The 15,253-nt window shown below is 42.9% G+C and overlaps 1 protein-coding gene across 3 annotated transcripts in view; it reads right to left on the bottom strand.

The window, feature by feature from the left end:
- The window catches only part of L3MBTL1 (L3MBTL histone methyl-lysine binding protein 1), a 46,761-nt gene extending 32,133 nt beyond the window's left edge, over positions 1-14,628 (bottom strand). For all 3 annotated transcript variants that reach the window (XR_013230562.1, XM_077335374.1, XM_077335375.1), the window contains exons 1-3: positions 14,557-14,628; positions 1,610-1,766; positions 219-442 (exon numbers count right to left, since the gene is read on the bottom strand). Coding sequence is in view for 2 of the 3 variants with exons in the window: in XM_077335374.1 (XP_077191489.1) it covers positions 219-442; positions 1,610-1,739 (354 nt within the window). In the remaining variant the exon portion in view is untranslated. The remainder of the gene's footprint in view (positions 1-218; positions 443-1,609; positions 1,767-14,556) is intronic.
- Positions 14,629-15,253: the final 625 nt, after the last annotated feature.

The raw sequence follows: 15,253 nt of genomic DNA, 5'->3' as shown, positions 1-15,253 counted from the left end.
AAGGGATATTCTACAAAGCTGATTTTCATTTTAGATGGGGCCACACATCCTCATCAAAGGCCTTGGCCGGCAAGGACTTTGTCCTCCCACTGTGGACAACATTTTGCCCTGCCTTAAAAGAGCCACAGAGCTAGTCACTAGCCAAGTATTACAGTCAAAAACTCCTCAGGCCACACAAAAGATGACCGAGAACAGTACTAAGCAGGCTGTCCACTGACCCTTAGATTGCTTCCAGGCAGTGTGGCTACCCCGTCTTTCCACTCCAGAACCCGGATAGTGTTGCAGGTCTGTACTCCACTGATTTGCGGAATGACTGTTGCAGTGATTGGCTCACTTCCTGTGCCTTCTCTTTGTCTCTCTGCCCCGAGGTTTTTTTGGGGTTCCCGAGGGAATCTCTGGATTTCTAAGGTGCTTGTAGGAAGGTTTACAGTGGTTGTGTTTGCTAGCAAAGAAAGAAAAGCAGGACAACTTGTTTATATTCAGACATGCATATTCTACATGTCCCAAAGGCAAGGCAGTTAGATTGAGCCAGATTACATGTAGATCAGAAGATCAGAACAGATCAGGATACCTTTATTGGCATAAACATTACAGGTAACAGCAATTAGTCTAAAAGTCTGTCAAGACTTCCCACACTTTTACATAGTTTTTATATAGTTGCATTACCACTATTAGGTGGATCAGGCAATGGGGGCATGATACCTATCCCCTGCTTTTTTTGGCTGCACTCAGACACCACAATAAACTGTGGTTCGTTTCAACTGTGATTTGTGCAATAGATTGTGGCCTCATTAGCCAAGTATTGTTCACTAACTACAATTTAGTATGAAGTCCAGCCAGCACTAGTGCTTTATTTCTTCTCTTTTGACTCCTGAGCCAGCATCGGCCTCTCAGAGAATGAGGCAAATCTCTTCTGAAAGAAGTGTGGGCTTTTGGAGCACAGTCACTGTAAAACAGGGAGGGAAGCCTTACAACTGGGAACCAGGAAGTCTTTGAACTGATGCCCTGGTCAATCAGGGAAGACTGCTTTGCCATATCAGTGTTGCAGGCACAGAGATGTAAGTTAATTTGCAAAAAGCAGTTTTTCAAATACTGAGGCTTATACCCTCTCCTGGATATCTTGGGAGAAAATTAGGGTCACTGCAGATCAATCATGCATGCTGCAGAGGGAAAATTTAAAGCCCCCCAAATCAAAATTGAAATCAAAATCAGTGTAGACGTGAGTTATTTATTTGGTCTGGGAGTGGATAAAAAGCTCTGTGCAGACGTGACTGTTGTCTGTCAGTGCTTCAGAATATTTGTCTTTCATAGCTTTCACCTTGCATATTTCCACTCTAGCTGAGGTTTTAATTTTCTACTTTACTCCTAATTTTCCAGAGTCAGTTGACTGAAAATATGAAGTTACATTTCACTTATGGCAACCTGATAGGATTTTCAAGGCAAGAGACTTCAGAGGTTTGCCATTGCCTGCCTGTGTATAGTTACCCTGGTATTCCTTGGTGATCTCACATCCAGATCTGCTTGCCTGGGTATCAGGCAGCAACAGGAGACATTTAAAAAAACACTGCATGTAGAACCGTAGCTAGGCCTCAGAGTGCTGAGCACCTACCTGGTATGATGAAGGCTGTTGCTGGTACGTGGGCATTTTGCACTGTATTCTCCACCAAATGGACACTGACCTCCCCGGTTCCATTACCTTTTGTGCTTCTTATCACCTCCATCTCTGCCCTCCCATCCATCACTTTGCCTATGCACACAGCACAGAACTGTAACACAACCAGTAAAAGATCCCATTTTAGCAATTGGGAGGAGCTATAGCACCATGTGATGACAGAGGAAAGCAAATTTAAGGTGAACTTTGTAACGTACCATGACTGTCTTAGCAAAAGTATTAAACACAGCAATCTGTTGTTACCATTCACACAAAAGTCTACAGTATAAATTATGGAGTCCTGCACAGTAAAACCTGGTCTTTATATACAGCAGGGGTAGTCAACCTGTGGTCCCCCAGATGTTCATGGACTAGAATTCCCATGAGCCCCTGCCAGCAAATGCTGGAAGGAGCTCATGGGAATTGTAGTCCATGAACATCTGGAAGACCACAGGTTGACTACCCCTGATATACAGCATCCAAAGGATCAGTTCTCAGCAACATCTCATTGGAACAACATAAAGAGGACCCTATAGCAGGATTCCCTCTCAGGAACATGAATGATGATGGGACACCTTAAAACTATAATTAGTAAGCTACTGTGAGGGCTGACATAACTGATTTCACACAAACCTTTCTTTTTCTTTTGGTGGCTATCAGATAAAAACATTGCAAGCTGGAAATTTTGGCATAGTTTTGTCAAAACATAGCTCCAGGGAGAACTGTGATTATATTTCTGGCTCAGGCTGTTCACATTCAATAGTGCATTTAGAAAACTGTTGTTAACCCATGGGTATGCACGTACGTACATATGCACACACAAAATCAACATATCACAGAGTGGGGGGAGAGCACACAATTACATAAATATTTTAAAATTATAATCATAGGGATGGAAATCTGTATGGACACAAGAGGCCATGGATATGGAATGGCCGTGTTCTGAAATGATGTGATCCAAAAGTGGGCTGTAGCTGCAAGAAAACTTGCAAATGATCCAGTGCTGCACACACCCCAAGTGGGGGAGGAAGAGTGTTACAAATGTTACCTTGTCACATGTATCTTTGTTTTTGCTGTCAGGCAGGTATGAAAAAAACAGACATTGAAACAGAAACTCCACATTTTGTAGCATGCAAGTGTAACTATGAAGTGGTCAGCAACAGTTGCTTTCTATTAACAGAAATTTTGATATTGTATCATTGGCCTATAATGCACTGGTGTTTTCCCTCGCTTTCACCATGGTGTCCTTCCTCTTGCTTTCCTCCTGCATATCTGTCATGTTTTCTTTTTTTGTTCTGCACTGATTTGACTTCGGACCACACTCAGTTTGCTTTTCTCCAGGTTTTCTGAGAATGCCATCCCCCTCCCCCCCCTTGCTTCACTTCCAAGGTGAAGGTAATGCAAGACCTTTCCTGCCCACCTTAACTGAACCACTGCAAAACCACTAAAAGCTTGAGAACTGGAATGATAAACAGGGATTGAGCTGCAAGCTGTACTCACGCATAGCAATTACACCATCACTTCCTCCTGAGTGCAACTAAGTGTAAGTATCCTCACTACATCAAGGTGGGGATGTGCATTAACTTTTATTTTCACATTGGACTAGTGAGGAAGGAGCAGTACTTAGAGCTGTGTTCACAGCATGGAATTTGTTATTGCATGCACAATTCAACATCCTGACAATCGCAGGTGTTGTTTATAATGCAATTTTCTACTCCATAAACAGGTATTGAAGCATGGGGACAATTCCTGATGAAGTCTCAAAAACAAGGGAGGCTAAATAGGTTTCCCAGTGGCCAGGGAGAAAGGCTTAGGCTCCACACTACTCTTTGCCCCTCTATCTATCACATATAGTACAGGTTATGTACCATAAGGAAGTTTATTAACAAGTGTTAACAAGTGTGATTTACGCAAGTAATATAATACTTTTTAAATACTGGGCTGTTATTGTGATTCATAACATAGGTATTAAATGCAGAGTATGCAAAGCTTTGCAAATACTTTCTCGGTTTCAAAGGTAACTAGTTTTGGGAAAGCCAGCATGGTGTATTGGTTACGGGCAGCGGCTTCTAATCTGGTGAGCTGGGTTTGATTCTCTGCTCTTCCCCATCCAGCCAGCTGGATAACCTTGAGCTTGTCACAGCCCTGATAGTGATGTTCTGACCAAGCAGTCTTCTGAGAGCACACAGGGTGTCTGTTGTGGGGAGAGGAAGGAGATTGTAAGCCGCTTTGCGACTTCTTTGGGCAGTGAAAAGTGGAGTATAAAACCAACTCTTCTTTTGGGTTAATTTCAATGCAAGGGCATTTTATTTTAGAACTGTAAACAGGGCTGAGTTCCCTATAGTGTCCTGGCTTGAAATGTAACAGACATGTGACTTTATAACAACAGCTGCAGATGCTATCATGGGAATGACCATGATTAAGGGTGCTGAGGATCCCAGGTTCTCTTCTTAATATGGTACTGTAAGAACCTTCTCTGCTTGAGGCCCTAGACCAGAGGTAGTCAAACTGCGGCCCTCCAGATGTCCATGGACTACAATTCCCATGGACATCTGGAGGGCTGCAGTTTTACTACCCCTGCCCTAGACAGCTGGTACCAGTTAGATAGCACTGGACTAGGGAGACTAGTGACCTGCTTAGTCTTAGAAAGCTTCATATGTTCATCCCAGGAATTACCCACCCTACAGACTTGATTCACATATTACAGAATACACAGATTGGGGTGGGGGGGGGAACAGTGTAAAAGTCAGATGTGTGTTGCCTGTTGTCTTTCCATGTGCATGACACCCAATTGAGATTGCGATTGTGGCTATCATAGAGAAGGGGGATTCAGCTTCTTCCCCTTCCTGCTCACTGTTTTCCCAACTTGAAACAGTTTTGGAAGGTGCTACCTAGCCCCCAGTGGAAACCTGCATATAAACTGGGCTATACAGGCTTTTACCAACAGGCCAGGTAGAACCCCCACAGTGTTTCAGGGGGAGGATGAAGCCCCATTTCCATATAATGCTGTGCCTCTAATTTAAATTGGGCACTGCATGCATGGGAATTCAAAACCCTCATGACCCCAGACCCAACCTGTGGATTCCACGTGAATCAGCCATGTAGAGAGGCCATAATTCCTGAGAAACAGATTCTTCACCACAGGGTGAGTTTGGTTCAAATTACTTTAGTAAAGCCTCACCACTCCAGAAACAGCTCGATAAATTCCTTTGCAGCTATCTTTTAAAAAGCAGCTGTTTTTATATAAACATTTTTGTGCTGTCTTTAAAATCCATCTGTTAGCAACACCAAGAGCCACAATTCTTAACACACACACACACACACCCTTTATGCAAAAAATGCTTCGAAATCTAACGGACGGCATCTTCTGAACATTACCTGTCACAAAGTTTTGAGGGATTTTATTTTATTGACCTTATCCATAGTCATCCTTTCTCACTGAGATTCAAGGAAGATTACACAGGGTAAGTCAACAGGATGAGACATCTGCATCTGAGTCACCTGTTGAACAACCAGTGGCCTGGCTAGGCCAAAATGTTATTTACATAGAATTAAAACAGGCCTGAGAGCTGTCTGGTCATTTTTCTTATCAAAATAGTATTGAGACAATTCTATTGCTTATTCTATATTGCATTCCTCTCTGAACACAGAGAGGGCACAGAAGTTCTAAAATTAAGTAAAAGAGACTGAAGCCAAACACTTGCAATAATTTGGGACTAATTTTAAGGTTACAATGTTACATATATTCTACTTGCAATTAAATGAAAGGATCACTTTCAAATAAATGCATTATATCTCATGATCATTTCCACTAATGGAAGACAGTTCTGTAAGCAGAATTCAACTCTCTCTCTCTCTCTCTCTCTATCTCTGCAGGTCACTTATGTCCCCAAATGCTGTTCCTGGGAGCAGGAGACCCCCCCCCCCCCAAATATGAGAGGCAAATCAGAAGTCTGCAGTGGGAGAGTGGAACTGGCCAAAATATCCCCCATTTCCACAAGCCAAGAATGATCAGTCAGATCCAACCTGTTATGCTTAAGACTGAGATGTAAATCATCAAACTGAACAGAAAGCATAACTGATTTTTAACAAATTAGCAATTCTTATAAAAGGTAACGGACCATGCATTCCAATGGAGCCTGCTCATGAATGCTTCCAGTGGATTCTGCCTAGAGTCACCTAGGATCGCACATACCCCTTGCGTGAAGCCAGTGCTTTGCAGCCACCATGTGATGGTATAGGCCACTGAAGGCAACTCAGGTAGTTACAGATACAACTCAATCTTCTAACAGTAAAGCAATGTTCTGTCATGTGCAATTTAGCAATTTTTCAAAGCGCTGCTCAAATATAACTATAGTAGGTGGTATACTGAGACCTCAAGAGACCAGCACTGCTTTGTTGTTTAAGAGAATGTGCATTCACATTATCTGGAAAGGGACAACAGCACTGACAAGACAAAGACTTTCTAAAGTGGAAGAAGGATGCATCTGAGTGCTTGTTTTCACTAGCCTTTTTTTTAAAAAGACTGCATGCTATTTCATTTTGCTGTGAGAGATATGCTCTGCAATGGTACCTCGCTTCTTTTTCACATTTCTTGTCATACAATGGGAGGCAATGGGAAGTAAGATAGATTGCATCAGTCTCTTCCTTAAGAGACACAGATTCAAATCCCTGCTCCGCCATGAAGCTCATTGGGCAGCTGTGGCCAGTCCCTAAAGAACATAGAAAGAGCTTTGCTAGATCAAGCTAGATCAACACTGAGGGTCCATTAAGCCACCCTAATAGCTGGTTTTGAACTTACCATTTTAAAGCCATGTGAGCTTACGTCGATTGATACTTCTTGTGCAACAAATCAGAACTTAATTATATTTTATTCAAGCGTCTTTCTTTTCTCTGTGCTGAATCTGCCATCCCACACATACACTGGATCCCCTTGCCTTCTAGGCTTATGCACACCATGCATAGCTTTAGAAACTTCATAGTCATGTATTTTTCTAAACTCAAAAGGCCCAAACTTTTAGCTTTCCTTGTTGTGTTGATCATTTTGCTTATCCTTGTCTGCACCCCTTCCAGCTCTATGAGCTCTTATTTGAAACTGAGCAAACAGAATTCTACACAATATTGCAAATGTCGCCAGTTCTACAAGTTATTTTATTTCATCCCCTTTCCTAAACATTCCAAACATTAGGATTTGCCTTTTTAAATAAGATGCACACTAAGAAAACATTTTCACTAAGTTATCTGTAGCAACCCAAACTTATATTTCCTGGGAAGTCAACAGCACTTCGCACTCCATCAACAAAGTTGGATTTTTTCCCCTTCCCTGTGTGTATCGCTTTATATTAATTTGCAATGAACCTCAGTTGCGCCTCCATTGCCCACGCACCAAATCTGGAGCTCCTCATTGCATCCCACTATTCCGAATAACTTAGTTTAATCCACAAACCTAAGCAGTACAGTGTTCACCCCGATTCCAGACCATGGATTGGAGCCACATTAAATTTTTCATGGAATGAGAATCATAGAATAATAGAGTTGGAAGGGACCTCATGGGCCATCTAGTCCAACTCCCTGCACTATGCAGGACACTCACAACCCTATCACTCATCCACTGTAACCTGCCATCCGCTTGAACCTTCACAGAATCAGCCTCGCTGTCAGATGGCTATCTAGCCTGTTTAAAAATTTCCAAAGATGGAGAACCCACCACCTCCTGAGGAAACCTGTTCCACTGAGAAACCGCTCTGTCAGGAACTTCTTTCGGATGTTTAGAGGAAATTTCTTTTGCATTAATTTCATCCCACTGGATCTGGACCATCCCTCCAGGGCAAGAGAAAACAACTCTGCTCCATCCTCCACATGGCACCCTTTTAAATACTTGAAGATGGTTATCAGATCCCCTCTCAGTCGTCTCTTCTTTGGGCTAAACAGACCAAGCTCCCCCAACCTTTCCTCATACTGTACTTCCTTTCCCCTCCCACTGCAACTCACAATGATCTCCATGAAACACAGCTTCTTGGGGACATGAGTGGGATCTACAGCTAGGAGGAGGCCACAGAAATTGCCCTTCTCCTTATGTTAGTGGGATCCAACACCATTTATTAACAAATAATTAAACAGTGCAGAGCAGATCCTTCGTTGTAAAAAACTGCCCCTGTATTTCTACTATTCACTTCTTGTTTAATCAGTTGCCCAGAGTAGTCCAAGCTCATGAGAGCTTGGAAGCTAAGCAGGGTTGGCCATAGTTAGTACTTGAAAGAGAGACCAGGGTTGACCAGGGTTGCTGTGCAGAGGAAAGCAATAGCAAACCATCTCTGCTCTTTTCTTACCCTGAAACCCCATGACGGGATGCTACATGTCAGCTGAGACTTGATGGCATTTAATTATTATTAGTTAATCCACAGAAGGACCTGCATTCTTATCCCACCTCTGCTAAATTTACACAAGATTCTTTGGTGAGTGGCTTTGCCAAGTCCAACCAAATCTTGGCTCACCCTTCAGATTATAAAACGCATCCCTAAAGCGTCTTTTCTTCTATTTGGCACACACACCCTAGTAGTTCTCGGGCGATAACTTGTGTCTGTAGACCTGTGGAGGACCAATCTTGAGGTCCGAGGCAAGATTGGGGCTTACAATGTAATTGACCAATGCACTGCACAGTTAGATTAAACTGAAACTGACCAATAGCACACACTGGTAGGAAGATCCATTGTTTGTCTGTGTATTTATGTATTCTGGGTGGTTTTCCGTTCAGCTCGCAGTTCTACTTGTACCATTCTGGGATTCTAATAAAGAGCTGAAATTGCTACTGGTGTCTGTGTCTACCTTTGAACCAATGGATTTAATAATAACCATCTTGGTCCATATAGTTTTACCACAATTTCCTTGTCTTTTCTTTGTCAGTTGTCTCTTTTCAACTTCTATGAATATTGAAAATTCTTCTTATTTATGATAACTTTTTTTAGAAAGGTGCTCCTCAAATCCTTGCTTTTGCTTGCCTTACCATAGACTTGCATTTGTTCTACCCAAGCATATGCTCCATTTTAGAAAAGTAGAAACGTCTCAGTTTTGTTAAGGGAAGCTTTCTTACCTTTTATGACTTCCTTTAAACTTCTGCTAAACAAATGCTGATACTAGATTAGTTTCTTTCCATTCAGTTAGTGCCATCAAGTCACCTCTGACTTACGTTGACCCTATGATTTAATATCCTGCTCCAACTATACATATTAATGGTGAATACTATGGCACAGAATCATAGAGTTGGATCATCTAGTCCAACCCCCTGCACAATGCAGGAACTCACAACTCCATTCCTACCCACAGTGGCCCCAATTTCATGCCAAAATGATCCCCCCACCCAAAAAAATGAATTAACTTGATCTTGGTCACAACCACCACAACAACAATCATATCTTTTTATTCTTATAACCCACCCTTCCTATGTGAGGTAACTTCCCTATGTGCAGGTAACTACAAGTTTTAACACATCCAATATACCATATGCAGGTTAAGACAAATATATATATAATTAATAATTAGGTTTAAAAATTGTAAAGCCACCTGTTTGTGGTTAAATTTATATCCTGAGGGTGCTAGTATGCTGAAGAGGCTTTCTTGTTTAGGTAGATGGGTTTCCAGGTAGCAAAAGGGAGAGAGCACCTGTTGATCTTATTTCCTGGCCTCAACCATAGGCCAGGCAGAACAGCTCTACTGATACATCCCTATACTTCAGAATCTTTTCTAGCTCCTTCACTGCTGCCCTTCTAAGCCTCAGTCTCCTACTGATTTCTTGGTTACAGTCTCCCTTTTGGTTGATGATGGAGCTAAGGAATAGAAAACTTTGAACAATTTCAGTTTCTTCTTTGTCAACTACCACAGATTTAAATATCTTTCAGGCATCCCGAAAGAGATTTTGCTTCCTTTCATTTTCCCTTTAACTAATCTATTTTTATCTATTTTTCCTCTTCTAAAATCACATGTGGCCATGTTGGACTTTATGAGACAATTTTTCATATACTTAGGTCAAATTTAATAGCTCTGTGGTCACTTTTTTCTAGTGGTTCAACAATGCTTCCATCACACATCACATCCTCAGTACCACTTACCATGAAACTCCATGACTGTCTCCATGGCTATTTCATAGTTATTGATGGTGTCCAAGAAAATAGTCTCTTTGTTAATGCGAGGGTAATTGGAGTCACTCATTATTACAACATTTTCTGCTTCGGTCACCTCCCTTATTTCTTTTCCCATCTCAAGATAATCCCCTGAGTTCTGATCAGTAGAGCAACAGTACATCCCTAGTTATAAACTACATTTTGACACTGCTATCTTTCTTTATTAATTAAAACATCCACGCACTGCCTTCTGCACAACTAGGGCCCTCAAAAGGTTGAAAGACATTACAGTCAACTTTTTAAACAGTACATATGTAAAAACAAGTGTAACAATCCAGGAGAAGGGTCAAGCAGGACAAAACAGAAACATATTCACTTACTGGCAGAAGAGAATAATAGAAGGGGACATTCTAATTTCCCTGGAGAGGGAATTGCACAGTTTGGATGCCAAGATGGCCCTTTGTTGTGTTGCCACCCAAAGGAGTCACAAAGCAGCTTACAAACACCTATCTCTTTCCCTCCATACAACAGACACCCTGTGAGGTAGGTGGGGCTGGGAGAGCTCTAAGAGAACTGTTCTTTAAGAACAGTTCCAAGAGAACTGTGACTAGGCCAAGCTGGCTGCATGTGGAGGAGTGGTGAATCAGACTTGGTTCTCCAGTTTAGAGTTCGCTGCTCTTAACCACTACACTAAGCTGCCTCTCAAATGACAGAGGCAACCAAAGCAGAACCTCTGAAGATGACTGTAATGTTAGAGTAGGTTTGTGCGGGAGGAGATAAACCTTAAGCTATGCAGATCCCAAGCCATGCAGGGCTTTAAAAGTCAATATCAGCATCTTGAAGTAGATCTGGAAGTAGAAACTACCTAGCATTTCATCTTACCCTGCCTCCAAACTGTTCAGAGTAATGAACACAGATCTCCCCTGCTCCCTTTTATCCTCCCAATAATCTTGTCAGACAAGTTTAATTGAGAGAGAATGCCCATCCCCAAACAAGGATTTGACCCCATGGAACCTAAATGGTGCATCTATGGGGAAACCTCCTGCCTTGAATGCATGGGAGCTTGTCACTGCTCAGTACAGAAGTAGATGAAAAGGGGGGGGGCATCCTGTCACTTCTGGCACAAACCAGGATGTGGCATCATAACACTGGCACAACACTCAATAGAGTTGGGTGAAATTCTATATCATTGCACCAATGAAATTATGTCTGTGCCCTCGCCCTTTGCCTGCTCCCACCCCCTAAATTTCCCACTGGTCACCAGCAGTCGGCTGCCAACCTTGCCTTCACCACATCAGCTCTCTACTCATAGAGGTTCTAGGGGGGAGTTTAATCCTCTTGCATTCTGCCCCTTCAATCTACAGCCACTGGGGCACAGAGAGCAATACCAGCCCCAACAGGACATTCTAAAAAGTTAACATTCAAAGGTTACTGACTTTCCTCATTTCCAAGATTTTGATAACAAGCTCAACCCTATCTCAGGTAATTATACATCTGAACTCTGGCTATACCTTCCCGACAATTAACCCCGTCACCCTGTCTCTGTCTAGATATTTAACTAAAACTTTGTTGATCTTAAAAGTGTCACCGGACCCAAACTTTGTTCTGCTGCTTCAGACGAGCACAGCTACCCACCTGAAATCTGCTTTTCCTCATACAGCAGACTTCTGAACTATCCAGTATTCACTGAGCAGCAATAATTTTAGCTCTTCCACCCAGAACGTTCAACTATTTTCATATGAATACTGTTGCTTTCTCTGCTTCGCCAATCATCTTTCACATGCACTGTTTGGCCTTGGCCTCCCTAAAGAGCTGTTCTGTTCCGCCACTGCCTCAATTTGAGGCTCAAGACAACCCCTGAATCTCCACCGTCATGTTGCATAGGGATGAGCCATCCTGAAGCAGATGCTCCCAAAATCCTGCCAGCTTTCCCCAAGAACTGGTTTCGAAGCTGCTCGGCAACCTTTTTGGGATCACGCCTACCATGTGGTCCCATTTCCCGTCACAAAAGCAGGATTCAGTTCATGCTGTGTTACAGTGTAATTTATCCTGCACTCTTGGGAAATGACAGGTTGTAAATCTAAATAAAACATCACCCGCTTAAATGAAATTCAAACGCTATAAATATGGCACAGCTCACTCTCCAGACCTCAGTCCTCTGAAAAGAGTCGGTGCACAGAAATCCCCATTCAGAAAGACCGCTCGCCCATTTGGCAACACAGCAAAAGTTGACGGGGTGAAAAAAACACCCACCTGCAGGTATGATTATTCAGTAGATATTAACTTTCAACATCTTCATTGCTGCAAACAGCCTGTTAACCAATTCTTGAGGAAGCAGGAAGGGAGAGGGCAGGACAGACATGACATTTTTAATCCCCCGCCCAAGAATTATGGCAACAAATGTCTAGTAATATTTATTCATTTGAAGTTCATCCAAAATCAGAACAGCAGCAGTAAAAGCAAATACTTTTCTAAAGTCAAGATGTTGTCCATATTGACACTCTGAATCACTTCACTACAAACTGGCTTAGTGCAGGCTTTCTCAGCCAGGGTTTTCTGAACCCCTGCGCTTTCTTGACAGCCCTGGAAGGATTTCCCCCCATGGTTGGGTGTTAATGTTTTTTAAATATATATTTTATATTTGTTAAACATTTATTGGATGATATTATATATGGATAGATTCAAATGGGTAGCTGTGTTGGTCTGAAGTAGCACAATCAAATCAGAGTCCAGTAGCACCTTTAAGACTAACAAAGATTTATTCAAGGCTTGCACTCGAAAGCTCACACCTTGAATAAATCTTTGTTGGTATTAAAGGTGCTACATGACTATATATGTTGACCCACCCGCCCTCCCAAAATGGCCAAGCTTCCCAAACATGTTCTGCCCGATCACGCCACTTCTGGGGTTTCTCAAAGCCTGAAGAATGTTTCAGGGGTTTCTCAATGGTAAAAATTTTGAGAAAGGCTGGTGTAATGTGTTAAACATGCCTTTACAATGCTCCAAATAACACCTAAGATAGTTCCTATGACTGTCATTTTTGAAATTGTTAAAAAATCAGTTATTCAGTAATTGTCATCGCTATTTCTGTTTCTTCATTTCTCATTCATGGAAGGCTAGCAAGAGATATTTGTGACCAAATCATTCTTGCGTTGTAGGGGATGTTTTGGGACTGTGTCAACTGCAAATGGGCTGTCTGCTGCTCTCTAATTTTTACACCTTGATAACTTTGCCTTCCGGATTACTTCAACTTCTAATTATTATGTGTTTCAATAGGATTCCCTGTTCTTATGTATCCTTCAGCTTCTCAGCTTTTAGCCATTTGGGGCCGGGATACTTATTAATTAATAATGTGGAGTTCGAAACCGGCACTTTAGAAATTCACACTATATAAGCCCGAAAAGCATTTCAGAAAGTGGGATGGTGTTGATCAAGGAGCGGTAATGAAAAAAAGAAGCACACATTTTATCCCACATCCCAGCTGGGCAAATAACCAGCACCTTCAGTCCATTAACAAAGGGCAATTTCTCCGGATGACTTTCACAAACATCAAGATGATCCCACCTCTCGCTGCTCCAGCTTGGAAGCAAAATAACAGCTCATCCAAATGGTCCCAGAGCAACATGCTTGCCGAATCCTGACAAACCCCCCTCCCCTCCTTAGAAAGGGACCAGAAATCAAATAATAAGGGAGGGGCAGTGGAAACCCCATACACAAAAACCTTCATTACTGGAGGAAACAGGAGAGGCTTAGAAAAAGACATGTTTCAATTTGCAGAACAATATTTGTTCACCTCTTACAAACGCCAGGGCAGTGCAGGGGCACCCAACGCCAAAACTCAGCCCCCAAACAAACAAACAAAAAACTTGGGTCGCTTTCTCCAAGGAGGGCCATCCCTCAGAGGCATCCTGCACAGATACTTGTCTGCACCGCCCCGAGATAAAGTAGCTGGACCGCGCCGGGTTGTCCGTGAGCAAGCGTTCACTTGCACTGGTGAGAAGCCAAAATGTTAAATAAAGAGGTGGCGAAGAGGCAGTTTGCACCTCGCTGCACACCCAGCTGCCTCTGTGCGCCCGTCTCGGGGAGGGAGGCTGCTACCAACCCGTCAGTCCAGAAAGCCTTTACTTTTTAAAAAATATCAAAATGGCGGAATTCTCACTCTTTTTATTCTGTTGCACAAAACAGATCTTCCCTTTATTGGAAGACGGGAAATTAGGCGAAGGAGAAAGTTTGCGGAAACGACCCCTTTCCCTCTGCCTTCTTTCTGCCTCCCTCGCTCGCCAGATCATCGAACGCATCTCGGTACCTTTTCTCCATCGCTCCAAGACCAACTCTTTTATGTCATGTGTTTATTATGGGGGAAGGGGGGGGAGAGGTTTTCAAATTAATCTCCCCCACGTTTAAACATGGAAACTGCAAGAGGAATATTTTTAAAAGCCCCCTTGGGATTTTGACTCTGTCCACACAATCTCCCAGTCACCAAGTATTTGGGGTTTCTCTCCCCGCTCCCCCCCCCGCCCCTCTCGCTTTGATTTTTTTAAATTGCATTGTTCATTGTAAAACCCACTACAACTGAAAGGAACTGGGGATCCCCCTCGGGTGTAAAATGAAACAAAATAACCCAAAGGCTGGCGCATCTACTTGCAAAAGCAGGCAGTCACAATTTCAAATCAAGGCATGGCATGCAAACCGGATCAAAGGTCTGCGGAGCCCGGAGCAGACCCCTTTCGAGGTGCATTCTGACGATTTAAAGAGGTTTATAAATTACTTTCTTATCTGATTCCTTACCTACAATCATCAGCCAGTGGTCACTGAATGCTGAGCCTGCGGGAACCTAACGCCGGCCGCGCCTGCGCGCACAGGGGGCGGGGCTGTCTTCCCTGCAGAAACGCACAGGGCTATGAAATTGACAAGCAAAGCATATTTAATATACCGAGCGAGGCGAGGGGAGGGAGGGAGAAGGAACTTGGTATTATCCACGCTGCATTCCCCATTTTTTTGTATAAATATATTATTAAACCAGCGATTAACCCGTCTTCTCCTTCTGCTCGGCAGTCTTTCTGTGCCGAGCGCTGGCTTCGCTTCCACGTCCATCCATATTTTCTCTTTTCTTACAAACCGTCACAGATAGAAAATATGTAATAAGACGCTGATTTTCTTGATCGACTGTGTCTACACGGTTGGGTTTTTTTTTTAACAACAACAACAACGTGCGCTCAGCAAGTTGAACCGAATTTAATATAATACTATCATCGGTTTATTCCCTGGCTGGTGGGGGAAGTTCAATTTAAAAACCCCAAAGCTGGATTTGCAGATGCTGGTTTTCCCGAGGTCCAGTCTTCCTCGAGAGAACAGGGCGAGCTACTCTCGTTGCACCAACGTAGTCTTTGGCGTTTCGTAGGTGTAAACCTCCCCCGGTCTAGGAACCATGACATTTACCGCATCCTATCCTACCGCCAATACCCCCCTCCAAAAAAAGGGGGGG

The sequence above is a fragment of the Paroedura picta genome, chromosome 4 (assembly GCF_049243985.1).
Source record: "Paroedura picta isolate Pp20150507F chromosome 4, Ppicta_v3.0, whole genome shotgun sequence".
NCBI lineage: Eukaryota > Metazoa > Chordata > Lepidosauria > Squamata > Gekkonidae > Paroedura > Paroedura picta.
Note: the sequence above shows the minus strand (reverse complement) of the source record. Positions and strands in the feature narration are given on the sequence as shown.